Genomic DNA, 16258 nt, shown 5'->3' with positions numbered 1-16258 from the left:
TACCTCCCAACCCCCATGACCGCTTCCATCTGGAAGGACAACGGCATCAGATATGTGGGAATGACACCACCTACAAGTTCCCCTCCAAGCCGCTCACCATCTTGACTTGAAAATGTATTGCCATTCTTTCACTGTCATTTAGTCAAAATTCTGGAATTCCATCTGTAACAGCATTGTGGCTCTGCCCACAGCCCATGGACTGCAGCAGTTTAAGAAGGCAGCACACACTGCCACCTTCTTGATGGGTACTTAGAAATGCTGGCCAACCAGTAATGCCTGTGTCTTACGGGAATAAAACGTTTCTTTTCAATCTCTCTCGCACACTCTCCAATACTCTCTCATCCTTCCTATTGTGTGACTTCTGAACTGTGCACGTTATTCCAGTTAAGGCCTAACAAGTGTCTTCTATAATTTCAGCAGCACCACCTCGCTCCTGTGCTCTCTGCCCTCAGTAATAAAACCGAAGATAAGACAGTCTATGCTTTTTATTAAGTGCTCCCTCCATCTGTTCTGCTGCCTTCCATTCTCTGTATGCAGATACACTCCAGTCCCTCTACTCTTGCAGATCCCTCTTTAGACTTGTACCCCTTATGTCATCCCTTCTGACCATGTTCTTCCTACCAAAATCTATCACTATAGTTGAATCCCCATTAATGCACTCATTGAGTCAGAGATCTACATTAAAGAGGCCCTTCAGCCCATTGTCTGTGCTGCTGAAAAACCATTACTTAACTGTTCTAATCCCATTTTCTTGCACTTGGCCCAGAGCCTGATATGCCCTGGCATTGCAACTGTTTAGATGTGCATGCACTTCTTAAATGTTATGAAGATTTCTGCCCCTCTTGTGGACAGAATTCCAGATTCCCACTACCCTCTGGGTGAAAAGATTTTTCCTCACATCTCCTCTAAGCATTTTACTTCTCTATCTCTGTTGTCATTGAACCTTTCTTCAAGAGGAAAAATTGCTCCCTGTCTATCCTTTCAATGCCCATCATAATTTTATACAAGTCAACCATGTTATAGAAATGTACAGCACAGAAACAGACCCTTTGTTCCAACTCGTCCATGCAGACCAACTATCCTAAATAAATCTAGTCCCATTTGACAGCAATTGTTCCATATCCCTCTGAACCTTTTCTATTCATATACCCATCCAGATGCCTTTTAAATGTTGTTATTCTACCATCCTCCTCCTCCTCCCTCTGGCATCTTGTTCCATAGATGCACCACCCTCTGCATGACAAAGTTGCCCCTTCGGTCCCTTTTAAATCGTTTCCCTCTCATCTTAAACCTACACTCAGTAGTTCTGGACTTTCCATTTCCCAGGGAAGAGATCTTGCCTATTTACCCTATCCATGCCCCTCACGATTTTATAAACCTCTCTAAGTTCACCCCTCAGCCTCTGGCACTCCAGGGAAAACAGCCCAGCCTATTCAACCTCTCCTGATAGCTCAAACCCTCCAATCCTAGCAACATCCTTTCTATAATGGGGAGACCAGAATTGCATACAGTATTTCAGGAGTGGAATAACCAATGTCCTATATAGCTGCAACATGACTTCCTAACAGCTCAATGCACCGACCAATAATGGCAAGTATACCAAACATTGTCTTCAACCTGAGATCTGCTTTCAAGGAACAATGAACCTGCATTCCAAGGTCTCTTTGTTCAGTGACATGTCCTCTCATGTCCTCTGTCCCTCTTCTCTGCACCCTTTCCAATGCACACTCATTCCTCCTATAATTTGGATTCCATAACTGCACACAATGGTAGCTGCGGCCTAACCTATGTTTATATATTTCCAGCATAACCTCAAACAAAAACAGAAGTTGCTACTAAAGCTCAGCAGGTCTGGCAGCATCTCTAAAGAGAAATCAAAATTAACTTTTTGGGTCTGGTTAACCCCCTATCCATTTCATGCATTAAAAAGCTGACCTGGATATATTTGAGGAATTCTGCTCCCTTTAAACCTTTCTCATTATGACTACCCCGGTTAGTGTTGGGATGGTTGAAATCTCATACTACCGCTATCCTATTACATCAAAATTTCCCTGAAATTTGTCTAGATATCTGATCTTCCGTTTCTCTTGAACGGTTAGATATAGAGCAAGTTCACAGCAACATGCTCCTTTTTCGTTTTTAAATTCTATGTCCATCGATTTGTCAGTGTAATTTTCAAATTCTACACAGTTGTGCTTTCAGTTTACAATGCTTTCAAATTTCGTATCAACTAACTTGCTACACAGTCATTCCTCCTCATCGACAAGGGTTTGGTTCCTGAGAATCCTGGGAATGGTGAAATTCACAAGTGTGGAGCTTGTTTTGAAAATAGGTTAAAAATTGCAGATACTCAACTTTTGCCTGTGGATGTTGAATCTTGGTTTTTTTTTGGATGTGGATAGGTGAATTCATGCTTTGTGATTTCAGATGTAGTGGATTTTACTGTATATCAAGTAAAGCAGGGGGCTCAATATAAGTTCTGGGCAAATGCTGCATTGGCCCAAAAAATATTCATTGACCAATTTCTATTCCGTATCCCTTAGCCAACTTTGTATGTACGTTTCAGCTGTCCCTTTTATTCCATAAGCTATGACTTTTCTGGCATTTGTTGTGTGGCAAGATAGCAAATGGCTTCTGTGAGTCCTTGTGTACTATAGCAATAGTATTAGCCTGATCAACCCCTTCTCTTACCTCTTCACACATCTCTATCAAATTAGTTCAACATGATTGCTCCTTAGAAATATATTAGCTGTCTTGGTCAACCTACCTTTTTCCACTTGACTGCTAACTCTATACTGAGTAATTGTTTCTCAATGTTTCCCACCCCTGAAATGAAACTGACTGGTGTGTAATGGCTGGTCTTCACTTTGCACTATTGAACTATTACGTCATACTTGCAATTCTTCAGTCTTCTGGCTTTTCCCCTGAGTGTCAGGCAGTCTGAAATATTATTACTAGTGCTACTGCAATTTCCACACTCTTCAAAGTCCTTGGATCCATCCAATCCAACATTAATGACTTGTCAGCTTGAAGTGCCAACAATATATCCAACACTTCCTCCTTCTCAAATTTTGAGTCCTTCCAGTTTCATTCTCTGACACAATGACCTGAATAACATCCATTTTCTTGGCATTTACTTATGTATTTATTTAGTACCTCTTGCCCCTCTGCTTCCATGTGTAAATCTCCTTATGGTCCCTGATCAGCCATACTCCCCTTTTTACCAGTCTTTGTGGATATATGCCTTTGGAGACTTTGACAGGCTTCAGAGGGTCCTTCTAATGTTGGTTTTTCCTTAATTAGAGGGTGAGGAATTGTGTTTTAAGGATTTGGCTTTTTAAAAAAATTCATCAGTTCAGTTCCAAGCATATTTTTCTCTGGATGAGGGCAGGTTGTGTGGTGGCTGTCTGAGAGACGTGGTGAAGAGATGGTGGAACCTGATTCTACATTTATTCAATTATATTTACTTTTAGGTTTTCTGGCACCAGTTGAATAGAACATACTGGGTGCACTGGCACATGATCGAGATCATTGGGGATGGAACAAGTGGACAGGTGGAGAAGGAATCACAGGAGAAAGCCTCATTGCTGGCTGAACACCTTAAACTAACAACAGGTAACAGTATCCACAAATAAAACATGCGGAAGATGCAACTTACCTTGAAGTTCCCTGTAACATTATCATATGTTGCTATCTTTTAGAATTCAAAGATAATTGGAAAATGATTGATTTGATGACCATTGTAGCTGTAGGGGTTGTAGTTCTCATTAGGTGTTATTTTTGAATGTAGTATCTGGTATCTGATTTATGGAGAGATCCTCGTCTGAGGAGAGGTTGAGTAGGTTGCATCTATACTCATTGGAGTTTAGAAGAATGAGATTGAGTCGATTACAGTTTAGGATCAGTTATGCTCCTGTGAAAATGAGGAAAGTTGGTAAGATACAGAAGCCTTGGATGACAAGAAATTGTGAGCATTATCGAAAAGGAGGAGGATGCATCTTAAGTTTTAGAAAACTGAAGGCAACAGAGCCCTTGAGGAATGCAAGCGATAGCAGGAAAACACTCAAAGAAGCAGTTAGTGTTAAAAGGGGCCATGAAATGTCATTAGCAAGCAGAATTAAGGAAAATCTCAAGGTATTTTATATATATATAAAGGGCAAGAGGGTAGCCAGAGAAAGGACAGGTTCACTCAAGGACGAAGGGAATTTGGGTGGAGTCGAGGATTGGGTGAGGTTGTTACTGAACACTTTGTATCAGTATTCAAAGGAGAAGGACATGGTGGGTGGTCAATCTAGAAAGGGGTATGTTGATATTCTTGGGTATGTCATTTGTAGGCCAGACAAGGTGAGGACAGCAGATTTCATTCCCTAAAGAGCATTCGTAAAGCAGAGATTAAAATTTCCTGTGTGGGATCGTAAATGCAGTGCAAGAGCTGTTATTGAAACAAATAGTGGTGTCAAAGCCAAAGGGCAGAAGGATGCAGAAGGTTGCTGATACCCTTGAGCTGTTCAACTTGTGCAAAAGTATTTTGTTAAATGCTGAATGTGATGAAAGATAAAATGAATCTGTGATGGAATGAGTCAGTGCTCCTCCAAAGGATGATGGTGGTGGGAATTAGTGAGGTCAAGAATGGTTAGATTCTCTCTTTTGGATATGGTCATTGCTTGGTACTTGTAGCATTAATATTATTTGCCGCTTACTCTGGAACTCTGTTCTGTTCCGAGTGATTCGGTTCTGCTGCTTCATCTATCTATCTTCAAATTATATTTTGTTTTCCTTCGTATTTGAATGCTGTTGCACAGTGAACAATTTGGTTTGAATTACTATTGTGGACCCTTCATTGTTTTGAAAGTGACTTAACCTATCTCAAATACTGATTTTTTTCTTCAACAAAAACATTTTTGATGCTAGCGAATTGAGAATCTCCAGAGAATCCACTCACTTTTTCAAAGCTGTATTACATTTTAAAAAATATTGTTTTCCAGTTGCCCAGACGTTTTTCCATAAGCCGCCAGGTGGACTGTACTCGCTGCCTTATCTATCAGAGAGCATTGCTGAAGATTCCTCAACACTCAGCCGCTCAGAGTGGTGGGAGGTGCTTTTCTTCATCAAGAAATTGGAACCAAAACAGCAGCAGGAAGCTATTGATATCATTAGACAGAACTTGGAAGATCAGGTCAGAACGGAGTGATGGCTGAAAGCCAGGAGTTGCATGGTTTGAGATCCAAAGTTTGACTGTATCAACACAAATCTAGAATATCAGTGCTGCTGCAATTCACTACCTTGCCAATTTAATGTGACATTCTATGGTGATCATATTAGTTTTGCTGCCCCAAGTCTGTTGTTTCCTTTCCTGACAGTATTGTGTTGTCTGCACCAAATGAACTGCAGGAGTTCAAGAAAGCAGCTCACCACCATCTTGGGATGAACAATAAATGCTGGCCCAGCCAACAGGATATTCAACTGTGGGACTTGGGCAATAGACTCTAATGCTGTAATGTAACTTTTAAATCTCACACTTGGCAGCAGATTTGCAAAATGCAATCAGCAGCTGGGATCCTGGCTGGTTGTCTTCCATGGCCCAAAAACAAATTCAGGATCTGAGCCCTTTTTATTTTTTTTGCATACTCAAGATATCCGCATCACCAGATGAGCATTTGTTGTAAATCCTTAATTGCTCTCGAAGGTGTTGATGAGCTGCCTTTTTGATAGACTGTATCCATCTGGTCAGACTTTTCCAGTAGAGCTGTATTTAGTTTAATATTGCATGTTTGATAGAAGTGAGTGACACTCGGGCCACTCTGAAAGGCAATTGAGAATGAACCGTTTCGCTTTCGATCTAGAGTTTGGGTGGAGCCCAGACCAGGTTAAGAAGTAACAGATTTCAGCAAGGCAGGTGATGACCAAGTGCTATTATTGATCAAATATTAATCCAGAGACTCGGGCGAGTGTTTTGAGGGGCCAGGATTTGAATCCCATCATGGCAGATTGAGTCTAATGATGACCGTGAAATCATTGTTGACTGTTTGTTTGGAAAAACCTACCTAGTTCACTAAACCACTGACTTGATCTGGCTTATGTGTGACTCCAATGTGGTTGCCTCTTAATTGCCTTCTGGCATGGCCTGCGACACCACATTCTGTCAATGAAAATGTAAACACCTCGATGAATAAGATGGCTTTTAATGAGTGCACTAGTTTTATGACCACTATTCCCTGTGTTTGCTCTTTAGTTCAGTCTTATTTATTTTAGTGTAAATTCCCCAGCTGCCGTGTTGGTTTATGACTTCAATTCTGCTGGCTCATTAGTCCTGCCAACAGGATCGTGGAGAGTAATACAACAGAAAGGTCACCATGTACAATGTAGCAGCCCTCATGCCTCACTGGTTTAGATCAGAAAGCTGTGGAGGTTGGGTATGTTGGCCCATTTGACTCGGTGCTTCACTTTACGTGTGAAGTGTAGGATAAAACTCTATTAAAATGTTTGAATCAAAAACTTTGATTATTTTAACTTTGAAATATAATGAAGTGTCATATAATGTTAGAAATATCAGCATGTTATTTATTTAGAATAGGAGTTGTCATTTGCCAGTAAGGTTTGAGTCCGTTTTGAATCTCTTCTGCAGATTTCAGTAATGGATGAGAGTGTGTTGATTCAGTTGACCGTACCATCAGAGCTTGCACAGAAGCTGCTTCAGTTCTTGAGACCCTTTTGCCCTTCAGCCTACCTGAATGACTTGGAGTGTTCTCACGTTTACACTAAACACTACTTAAAGAAGAAAGGGCTGGACCAAGACAACTTCTCAAGTGCATTAGCCAATATGGAGTATGTTTCCCTGCCTGGCACCACTGGTTCGATTGCTTCAGGATCATCTGCCTCTCAATCGAAGAAAGCCAAGAAAGAGGTTTCTCCAGATCCTACAAACACCGCCACTATTTCAGCCAAAAATGATGCCGCACAGCCACCAGAGATGGGAAAAATTGAGGAGTTGGAGCTGCCTGATGATCTGGAAGAAAAACTGAAAGGTCAGTGTTCCTGGTGCTGGGGGCAGTCAGGATATGATTTTTACTTAATTTTCTTTTCTCTGTTATAGTATATGGACATCACCTGTGGGCTGGCATTTTTGCCCACCTATAATTGTTCTTGAACTGAATGATTTTCTAACCATTTCAGAAAAGTTGAATGTCAACCATGTTTCTGCTCAGCAACTAACGGTTTAAAACTGTAAACGATATAGCCCTCTGGGCACAAGCTGTGGAACTGCAGCATATGTTGGTGTTGGTTTAAAATCCTAATTTAACTGATTTTATCTCCACTGTGGAGGATAAGTGAGCAGGCACTTAGTGTTATTCTTGAAAATAAAATGCTTTGGACCCATATAGTTATGCAATATCAAATGCAATTAAATATCAGAAAATAGACTCTGATATTGCAGCTTGCATCCTAACATTCATCATGTACTCTCTTGCCTTGTTATCATTGAGCTACTCAGCATGGAAACAGACCCTTCAGTCCAACTCATCCATGCCGACCAGATATCCTAAATTAATATAGTCCTATTTGTCAGCACTTGGCTCATATCTTTCTAAAGCCTTCCTATTCATATACCCATCCAGATGCCTTTTGAAATGTTGTAATTGTACCAGGCTCTACCACTTCTTCTAGCAGCTCGTACCATACACACGTCACCCTCTGAGTGAAAGCATTGCCCCTTAGGTCCCTTTTAAATCTTTTCCCTCATCTTAAACCTATGCCCTCTAGTTCTGGACTCCGCTACCCTGGGGCAAAGACCTTGGCTATTCATCCTATCTATGCCCCTCATGATGCTATAAACTTCTTTAAGTTCACCCCTCAGCCTCTGACGCACTAGGGAAAACAGCCCCAGCTGTTTCTCTAAAGGCTGTTCCCCAGCCTTTCTCTAAAGCTCAAACCCTCCAAACCCTTCAATCCTGGCAACACCTTTTGAAACTCTTTTCTGAATCCTTTCAAGTTTCACAACATCTTTCCTATAGCAGGAAAACCAAAATTATTCTTTGAGCATGCATCACATCCCCTCGCAGTCTTCAGGATTAAATTCCATTTGCCACTGTTCTGTCCATCTGAACAGCCCATTTGTGATTTTCTGTAGTGTAAGGCTTTCCTTATCACTATTTACAGAACAACTAATTTTCATGTCATCTGCAAACTTTCTGATCACTCCTTCTACATTCATATCTGGATCCTTAATATGCATGACTAGCAGCAAGAGATCATGCACTAAACCTTGCAGTGCACCATTGGGCACAGGCTTCCAATCATAAAAATCCCTTTTGATCACCACTCTGTCTCCTCCCACAAAGTTCATTTTGGAACCAATTTACCAAATTGCCTTGGACCCAATGGGCTGTTACCATCTTGTCCAATCTGCCATGGGAGAACTTGTCAAAGACCTTATCAAAGCCCAAATAAGTCAGATCCACTGCCCGAACCTCATCTACGCATCTAGTCAACATGGAGACTTGAACAAACCTGTCAGAAATTATCTCCCTGATAAAGCCATTCTGACTATCCTTGGTCAAAACTTGTTTTTCTAAGAGCAGATTAACTTTGCCTATCCAAATTTTTTGTATCCACTTTTCCAACAATAGGGATGGTTTCTACTCGGTCCAAATCTTTCACGATCTAAAACACCTCTGTCAAATTTTATCCCTCACTTCCCTTCTGCAAGGGTAAGTCCCCAGTTCCTTCAATGCTGGACACTACAGCTTTGAAAGGATGCACAAACAGAAATTTGCTCCAGGGAAGTCTGATCGCAGCCATGTGGATAGATTGGAGACTGAACAAGGTTTTAAATGGTGTCCAGAAAGCTTGTGAATGTGCCACTGTGGTGTCAGCTGCTGCTGAAGCTATGAAATCAGGACATGACATATACTAAAATGATTGTTTTTCCCGTTAGTATTCAGCTGTCCAAAAGTGACTGGACGCAAAACGAATTTGGAGAAGATGGGGGAAGTAGTAGAGATCATGAAGAAGTCAAGCTCTGATATCAGTTTGCAGGTTGCAGGTTTCAAGTTCATTACTAAAATGTTGGAGGAGGACAGCACACGAGAGAAGGTGGCTCTGAAAGTGGATTCCGGCCTTAACCAAAGGGACAAACTGATCAAAGTGCTTGTGGAAGAATTGACCAGTTTATTCAAGGAAAAGCCCCTTGTTGTCACCTGTTTTCGGCTGATTTACATCCTGATGCAGCGTTATGACTGGAGAGCCTTATTTGCCACAGAGGGAGGAATCAAAAGTGTTCTTTCCTGTATGCAAGAGCACAAGAATTCAGCACTTGTTCAGCAGGCTGCACTCGCTGTAAGTTTCAAACTGAGAAATGTTTCTCTCTTTCCTTTCCTCCTGATGAAACCAGGTGTCTTTTATTTCTTCCTCATCTAATTTTACAACATCCTATTAGAAGGGCATTGAGGTAACTGTATTGTATTGTTTTCTCTTCAGCTCAGATAACAATTTTGTTAATGGCCTGTCCTCTGTCATACCCATTCTACCTATTTAACTAAGCAAAGTTATTTAACTCAGCAAAATTAAAATTCTAGTGCAAGATCCCACAATTCAAGCCCAACAATTTAAAAATCTGTAACCGGTGTAATGATTGTCAGCTGGAATTTACACACATCAGGCCTTGTTTTCAGTTCCTTCCCAGTTCAGTTTTATTCACTGTTATTTCCAGCACTGAGATACATGAATGGCACCTCTTCCTGCTGACCTCAACTCTGACGTCTGATTTAAAATCTCCCTTTGTTGAGCAAGTTAGATTGTTGCTAGTTTTGGACATCAAGGCACATGAACAGCTTGTAGAATTAACTTGCATTCCAGTGATCAGAGTGGGGGAAGAGCATCTGCATTGGGGAAATTGCCAATAACACCAGCTGGTGGAAGTTCTGCATTGTTACTTTGACGAAATCAGTTTGCTGAAGGAATGATGATGGGAATGTCTTAGTACAGCTGCTTCAAGGGTTGGTCACGTCTGCCAAATCTGATGGAATTCTTTGAGGAGATAATGAGCATGTTAGATAGAGAGCAAGTTTGGATTTCTAGAAGGCTTTTGACAAGGTGTTGCACAGGAGGCTGCTAAATAAGATGAGCCCATAGTGTTAGGGCAAGGAACTGGCATAGATTTGCTGATGGCAGAAGGCAAAGAGTAGGGATACAGGCATCTCTTTCAGAATGGCAGCTGGTGATGAGTGGAGTTCTGCAAGGGTCAGTGTTGGGACCACAGCTATTCATGTAATACATTAATGATCTGGATGAAGGAACTGAGGACATTGTTATGGATGACTCAAGATAGCTGGAGGGACAGATGGGATTGAGGAAGCAGAAGACCTGAACAGGTTAGAGTGGACAGATCAGTGGTGTATGGAATACAACGTGGCAAAGTGTGAAGTTATGTATTTTGGCAGGAAGAATGGAGACATGAACTATTTTATAAATTGGAAAGGTTTCAGAAATCTGAAGCATAAAGTCTGGCAGTCCTCGTTCAGGATTCTCTTCAGGTTAACATGCAGGGTTCACTTTGCAGCTAGGAAGGCCAATGCAATGTTAGAGAAAGGGAGGACTGCAGATGCAGGAGATCAGAGTTGAGTGATGGTGGAAAAGCTCAGCAGGTCAGGCAGCATCCATGGAACAGGAGAATCGACATTTTGGGAATAAGCCCTTCATAGAATAAGGCTTGTGGGCCAGGGAGGGCTGAGAGACAAGTGGGGGGGGGCGGTGGCTGCGTGGCGGCGGGAGCTGGGAGATGAGGGGATGGGGCTGGGGGAAGGTAGCTGGAAATGCAGTAGGTAGATGAAGCTGAGGGAGAAGGTAATAAGTCAGAGAGGAGGCTGGTGAAAGTAGATAAGAAAGATGATGGGCAGATCAAGAGAGCAGTGCCAAATTGGAGGCTTGAGACTGGGATAAGATTGGTGAAGAGGAAATGAGGAAACTGGTGAAATCCACATTTAAGCCCATGTGGTTGCAGGGCCCCAAGGCGGAAGATGATGTGTTCTTCCTCCAATGTTTGCATTCATTTCAAGAGGGCTGGAATACAAAAGCAGCAACGTACTGCTGAGACTGTATATTGCTCTGGTCAAACTGCATTTGGGATATTATGAGCAGTTTTGGGCTCTGTATCAGGGGAAGGATGTACTGGCATTGGAGAAGGTTGAGAGGTGGTTTATAAGAATGGTTCCAAGGATGAAGGGCCTGTCATGTGAGCAGCAGCACTCATTGGAATTTCGAAGGATAGGGGATTCAGGCACCTATTGAAGCTTAGAGTACCGAAGAGGTCTGGATAGAGTTGCATGGAGTGGGTGTTTCCATTAGTAGGAGAGACGACAACCTGAGGGCAGAGCTTCAGAGTGAAGGACAACCTTTTATAACTGCGATCTGACAGACTTTCTTCAGCCAGAAGGAGGTGGATCTGTGGAACTCATTGCCACCGAAGGCTGTGGAACCCAAGTCATTGAGTGTATTTAAGGTAGAGGTTCTTGATTGGTATCCCCATACCAGTCAGTGTCACGGGAAAAAGGCAGGAGATTGGGGTTGAGAAACATATCAGCCATGATCAAATGGCAGAGCAGATTTGATGGGCCAAGTGGCCGAAAGCTGCTCTTATGTCGTATAGGATGTTATCACAAGACAGATAAGACAGCACCTTCCTAATTAGATATAAACTTCGGGTCTTCAGAATGTGTGCAGCAGGAAATGTGCTGATAACATAAGTACACTTGCAATGCAACTCAACTGAAAATGCAGGGCAGATTGGACCCCCTCACTAGAGAACATCCGATTGATTGTACAGCTATTTTTTTTTACCATTTGTGGTAAATTTCTGATCCAAAGCATTAATGATTATCTGACCTCTCCTAACCTGATTAAGCCTAAATGAGTCTGCGGGGGGTTGGAATTTCGGACTCTGGCAGTAGATCAGTACTTACACTTTGTGGTCTCGTTTGCTTTCTGTACTATTTTAAATATGCTATAATTTTATACAGTCATACAATTAACATGAAGGAGGGAAAATGGGTTGCCAAGTATAAATATAACAGCCATGGTTCAAGTAGTACATGGGGTCTGAAGGTTATGGATTCAAGGTCCATTCCACAAACCTGAGTACACAATCTAGGCTGGCCCTCCATTGCAATACTAAAGGAACCTGACTGTTTCTACCCACTCAGGTGGATGTGAAAGGCTCCTTAGTATAATCTAGAGAAACTGCAGAAGATGTTACCTGGTGTCCTGCTCATCATTTTCTCTCAAACAGCAGTGCTAAACTTGATATCATATCATTGTTCTCCTGTAGTTCATAAGGCTTTGCTGAATATAATTCAATTGTTGCATTTCCAACATTACAATAGTAAGTATACTTGCAAAGTATGTCATTGGCTGTGGAGTGTGTAGTACGTACTGAGGACAAGAGAGGTTCCAGGCTTTTCCTTATAAAACTGGTGACAAGGATATTCTTGCAACAATACCTTTTCTGCTTTTAATTATTTAATATAGTCCTTAATAAATTAGGACACAAAGCTGATGTTTACCTCAACAGACTCTGAAAATCTTGACTGGAGCCAGCAAATACGATATGCGAACTAAAAGTGCTCGGCCTCACCTGGCAGAAGCTGACGCCCAGATAATTCTCGAAATCTTTGCCAGTATTGGTTCAGCCTCTACCCAGGATTCCAAAGGGCTACTCAGTGTTATTCCTGCTGCTGTTGCAAAAATGATGAACACCTCAGGGTAAGGAGCATTCTCAGGACATACTGTTTCATTGGTGTTTGTTTTGTTTTCTTGTGCATCCATATTTCTTCCTGAGGTTGAGGTCTTTGAAAATTCTCCCACCTGTAATGCACGGCAACTGCATTTGACCTCTTCTTCCCTGTGCATGCTGGTTATCTTCTGACAGCTTCTTTCCCAGCCTCTCCCAGTATAAGTATTTCTGCCAATTATCTACAGGCCATTCACCTTGGAACCAAGTGTGTGTTTGTGTGCTTTTTGGTGTGAATTACTAGATTGCAATAAAGAGGTGGTGTGTTCAGATTTCTTCTATCTTTTGCTTCATGCCATGTCAAAAGTCAAATAATTGTGACCAACTACTCAGCACAATCCAGCAGTTAAATCAGGGCAAGTTTAATACCATGTTTCCAGGTACTGGCTCCGACCCCACTCCCAGATCTACACCCACACCAGATCCCAGCTCCCAGCCCCCAGCCCTACCAAGTTTTCACCCATCCCTGTAGACCTCCCCCTCACTGAGGGCGAAGGATCAGTCCTCAGCGAAGGACTCACCTTCATCCCCCTCCATCCATGCATCAATGAATTTAATACACGTCGTGACATCAAACAATTCTTCCGTCGCCTCCGCCTCCGAGCTTACTTTCACAATCAGGACTCCCGCCCACCTTCCGAGGACCCCTTAGCCCACCTCCAACACACTGCATCCACCTGGACACCCTGCGCTGGCCTATTACCTGCCCTCGACCTCTTCATTTCCAACTGCTGCTGGGACATTAACTGCCTCAACTTGTCTACCCCCATCTCCCACTCCAACCTCTCACCCTCACAACGCGCAGCCCTCCAATCCCTCTGCTCCAATCCCAACCTCACCATTAAGCCAGCGGATAAAGGGGGCGCAGTGGTAGTCTGGCGCACTGACCTCTACACCGCTGAAGCCAAATGCCAACTCGAGGACACCTCTTCCTACTGCCCCCTCGACCATGACCCCACCCCCTCACCAAAACATTATCTCCCAGACCATACAGAACCTCATCACCTCAGGAGATCTCCCACCCACAACTTCCAACCTCATAGTCTGTGAACCCTGCACTGCCGGTTCTACCTCCTTCCCAAGTTCCACAAGCCTGACCACCCTGGCCGACCCATTGTCTCAGCATGCTCCTGCCCCACTGAACTCATCTCTACCTACCTCGACACTGTCCTATCCCCCCCTAGTCCAGGAACTCCCCACATACGTTCAAAACACCACCCACGCTCTCCCCCTCCTCCAAGACTTCTGTTTCCCTGGCCCCCAATGCCTCATCTTCACCATGGATATCAAATCCCTCTACACCGCCATCTGCCATGACCAGGGCCTCCAAGCCCTCCGTTTTTTCCTCTTCCGACATCCCCAACGGTACCCTTCCACCGACACACTCATTCGTTTGGCCGAACTGGTCCTCACCCGTAACAATTTCTCCTTTGAATCCTCCCACTTCCTCCAGACCATTGGGCACATGTATGGGCCCCAGCTATGCCTGTCTCTTTGTTGGCTACGTAGAACATTTGATCTTCCGTTATTACACTGGCACCATTCCCCACCTCTTTCTCTGCTACATTGATGACCGCATTGGCGCTACCTCGTGCTCCCGCGAGGAGGTTGAGCAATTCATCAACTTCACCAATACATTCCACCCTGATCTTAAATTTACCTGGACCATCTCTGACACCTCCCTCCCCTTCCTAGACCTCTCCAACTCCATTAATGATGACCGACTTGACACTGACATTTTTTTACAAACCCACCAACTCCCACAGCTACCTGGATTACACCTCTTCCCACCCGTATTCCCAATTCCTCCGCCTCCACCGTATCTGCTCCCAGGAGGACCAGTTCCACCATAGAACACACCAGATGGCCTCCTTCTTTAGAGACCGCAGTTTCTCTTCCCACGTGGTTAAAGATGCCCTCCAACGCATCTCGTCCACATCCCGCACCTCCGCCCTCAGATCCCACCCCTCCAACCGTAACAAGGACAGAGCGCCCCTGGTGCTCATCTTCCACCCTACCAACCTTCACATAAACCAAATCATCTGCCGACGTTTCCGCCACCTCCAAAAAGACCCCACCACCAGGGATATATTTCCCTCCCCACCCCTTTCTGCCTTCCACAAAGACAGTTCCTCCGTGACTACCTGGTCAGGTCCACACCCCCCGACAACCCACCCTTCCATCCTGGCACTTTCCCCTGCCACCGCAGGAACTGTAAAACCTGTGCCCACACCTCCTCCCTCACCTCTATCCAAGGCCCTAAAGGAACCTTCCACATCCATCAAAGTTTTACCTGCACATCCACCGATATCATTTATCGTATCCGTTGCTCCCCATGTGGTCTCCTCTACATTGGGGAGACTGGGTGCCTCCTAGCAGAGCGCTTTAGGGAACATCTCCGGGACACCCGCACCAATCAACCACCCCGCCCCATGGCCCAACATTTCAACTTCCCCACCCACTCTGCCGAGGACATGGAGGTCCTGGGCCTCCTTCTCCGCCGCTCCCTCACTACCAGACGCCTGGAGGAAGAACGCCTCATCTTCTGCCTCTGAACACTTCAACCCCAGGGCATCAATGGGGACTTCAGTTTCCTCATTTCCCCTTCCCCACCTCACCCTAGTTCCAAACTTCCAGCTCAGCACTGTCCCCATGATTTGTCAAACTTGTCCTACCTGCCTATCTCCTTTTCCACCTATCCACTCCACCCTCTCCTCCCTGATCGATCACCTTCATCCCCTCCCCCACTCACCCATTGTACTCTATGCTACTTTGTCCCCACCCCCAGCCTCCTCTAGCTTATCTCTCCACGCTTTCAGGCTCACTGCCTTTATTCCTGATGAAGGGCTTTTGCCCGAAACGTCGATTTCGCTGCAGTTTGAATGCTGCTGTGCTCTTCCAGCACCACTGATCCAGAGTCAAGTGGCAACTTGAGTATTAGGTGAGCCATTGATAGTTTGGAATACAGGGATATTCCTTGTGTAATCTGTATTCCAATAGCACGGTTGTATTTATTGCTGTTTGTAAATTAGCTTCCTGAAAAGTGCCAAATCCATTATTATTTTAGTGAGGTTACTGTGTACATTTTGTTTTAAAACAAACTTTGCTTGTCTCCCCTCTCAACCCTCAGGTTTGAATCTCCTTCTCCACTTCCTCCCCACTTCACCCTACTGCCCTCCCCTCTTGCCATCATCTTTATTTACACACTGGGTGCCCTTCCTGAGCCTCCCATGTACTATCCCTCTGACTCCTGAGCATTCACTCTGGATTTGGGTTCAAAAGGTAGACAGGAAATGGAGGCAGCGATGTGGGTGTTGGGAAATAGTGAGCAGGAGAATTGGGTAGTGAAGGTAGTAAATGGGTTAGAAAGAAAGACCAAGTGAGGAGGGCGTTTGGTCAGTAGATTCAAGACCGTCTAATAAGCTTAGAAAGTAAACATTACAAGTCAGGGGCATAAGTTATCTATATCAATGC

General features: G+C 43.8%; 1 protein-coding gene across 2 annotated transcripts in view; it reads left to right on the top strand.

Annotated features, from left to right (window-relative positions):
- The window catches only part of LOC132830459 (cullin-9), a 193471-nt gene that overhangs the window by 72373 nt on the left and 104840 nt on the right, over nt 1-16258 (top strand). For both annotated transcript variants that reach the window (XM_060848204.1, XM_060848195.1), the window contains exons 5-9: nt 3474-3615; nt 4986-5176; nt 6626-7025; nt 8936-9336; nt 12566-12756. In XM_060848204.1, coding sequence (XP_060704187.1) covers nt 3474-3615; nt 4986-5176; nt 6626-7025; nt 8936-9336; nt 12566-12756 — 1325 coding nt within the window. The remainder of the gene's footprint in view (nt 1-3473; nt 3616-4985; nt 5177-6625; nt 7026-8935; nt 9337-12565; nt 12757-16258) is intronic.

The sequence above is a fragment of the Hemiscyllium ocellatum genome, chromosome 3, assembly GCF_020745735.1.
Source record: "Hemiscyllium ocellatum isolate sHemOce1 chromosome 3, sHemOce1.pat.X.cur, whole genome shotgun sequence".
NCBI lineage: Eukaryota > Metazoa > Chordata > Chondrichthyes > Orectolobiformes > Hemiscylliidae > Hemiscyllium > Hemiscyllium ocellatum.
The sequence above is the reverse complement of the archived record's forward strand: the minus strand, read 5'-3'. Positions and strand labels throughout refer to the sequence as shown.